Source organism: Apaloderma vittatum, unplaced genomic scaffold (genome assembly GCF_000703405.1).
Source record: "Apaloderma vittatum isolate BGI_N311 unplaced genomic scaffold, ASM70340v1 scaffold11761, whole genome shotgun sequence".
In the NCBI taxonomy this organism is placed as follows: Eukaryota; Metazoa; Chordata; class Aves; order Trogoniformes; family Trogonidae; genus Apaloderma; species Apaloderma vittatum.
Window position 1 is genome coordinate 1 of NW_009700814.1, and position 1,540 is coordinate 1,540.

General features: G+C 49.5%; 1 protein-coding gene across 1 annotated transcript in view; it reads left to right on the top strand.

Moving 5' to 3' along the window:
- Window positions 1–421: 421 nt before the first annotated feature.
- The window catches only part of LOC104281033 (histone-lysine N-methyltransferase ASH1L-like), a gene marked incomplete at both ends in the record, with an annotated part of 11,577 nt that continues 10,458 nt past the window's right edge, over window positions 422–1,540 (top strand). Inside the window, 2 exons of the mRNA XM_009878882.1 lie at window positions 422–579; window positions 1,239–1,283. Of these exons, the coding sequence (XP_009877184.1) occupies window positions 422–579; window positions 1,239–1,283 (203 nt within the window). The remainder of the gene's footprint in view (window positions 580–1,238; window positions 1,284–1,540) is intronic.

Genomic DNA, 1,540 nt, shown 5'->3' on the forward strand with positions numbered 1-1,540 from the left:
TTCCCTTTGCCCAGCGCTCCAGCCTGGCCAGCTCTCGCTGGGTGGCAGCACAGCCTGCTGGTGTACCAGCCACCCCTCCCAGTTTTGTACCATCAGCAGACGTGATGCGGGTGCTCTCTGTCCCCTCGTCCAGGTCGTTGATGAAGATATTGAACAAAACTGGCCCCAGCCCTGCTCCCTGGGGAACAGCACTGGGCACAGGCCTCCAGCTGGACTCTGTGCTCAGTTGTTGAGCCAAGATGGGGCATCGTGAAGCGTCTCTACGTTCTTAGTTCTCCTTTAACGAGCTGGGGTGGAATTCATCTCCACTCAGGGCAGAAGATGCAGAAGCGTATCTCTGAATATCCGCCTTCTTCCCCGCATTAAGGGACGAATTTTACACTAAGAAGGTGATTCTTGAATGCATTTCTCTTTCCTGTAGGAACTTTGTGCTCAAACACCACGTGTTTCTGGTACGAAACTGGGAAAAGATTCGACAAAAGCAAGAGGAAGTGAAGCACGTCAGCGACAATATCCACACCTCGTCGCTGTACACCCGCTGGAACGGGATCTGTCGGGATGACGGCAACATCAAATCTGGTGAGGCCAGAGCACGGGCTCCTCGGGTTGCTACTTTGAGAACCTATACAGCCCGCCCGGGAGGAGTTTAAGCTCTGTGTGTAAAGCAAATGTAGAGTTACTCCAAGCTCCATACCCGCTTTGTGACCGGTACAGGGGCTGCTGTACGGATCAGAACACCTCCATGTGTGTTTGTGGTGTTTGCCCCATCGTTAACGGAGCGGGCTGAGACAGAAGCTCTTTCAGTGTATTTTTTGTGTTATGGGATTCTGTGGTTTCATCTGAAACAATGACATTTCCTTAAAAACGACAGTTTTGGACTAAATAAACCATTTGTCTGGTTGCTGGATTTGTGTTCCTCCAGCAACCTCGACGTTTGTCAAGTCGTGGTAGAAGTTGGAGTGTCGGGAGTTTCATCAAGACCGGTTTAGCAGAGGAGAATTGAACGTTTTCCATGATGGGACCCAGTTTCTGCTTTCTGTACCCCTGGACCCAGAACCGTTGGACTGACTTAGAAAACTGTCGTTTATCCTCGTAATTCGGTGGATTTCAGGCCTTTAGAGGACAAAGCTGTTTGGCATGCAGTCAGTTATGGGAGTGGGACAAAATATGACTATCAGGGGGAAAAAAAATGTATTAATCCTGCTCCCAAAATAGCTCTCCATCCGTAATCTTCGCAGCCGTGCAGGATTTGGTCCGCGAGAAGCTGGCAATGAGGGTTTGGGGTGAGCTCAATGACACGCTGCGTTTGCTCCAGCAACATAAAACCAGCTGAGATGAGCTGCGAGCCGAGAGAGCCGGCTTGGGAACATGAAACCGAAGCCTTGTGCTGTTGTAGCAGCTTAGAAAACACGTTAATTTTAATAATTGGCGGCGGAGTTGCTGGCTTGGAAAAGGTGCTGTTTTTTGGGTTTTAATTTTTAGAGAGAATTCTTCTTTGCCCTCTTCCAGATGTCTTCATGACCCAGTTTTCAGCCCTTCA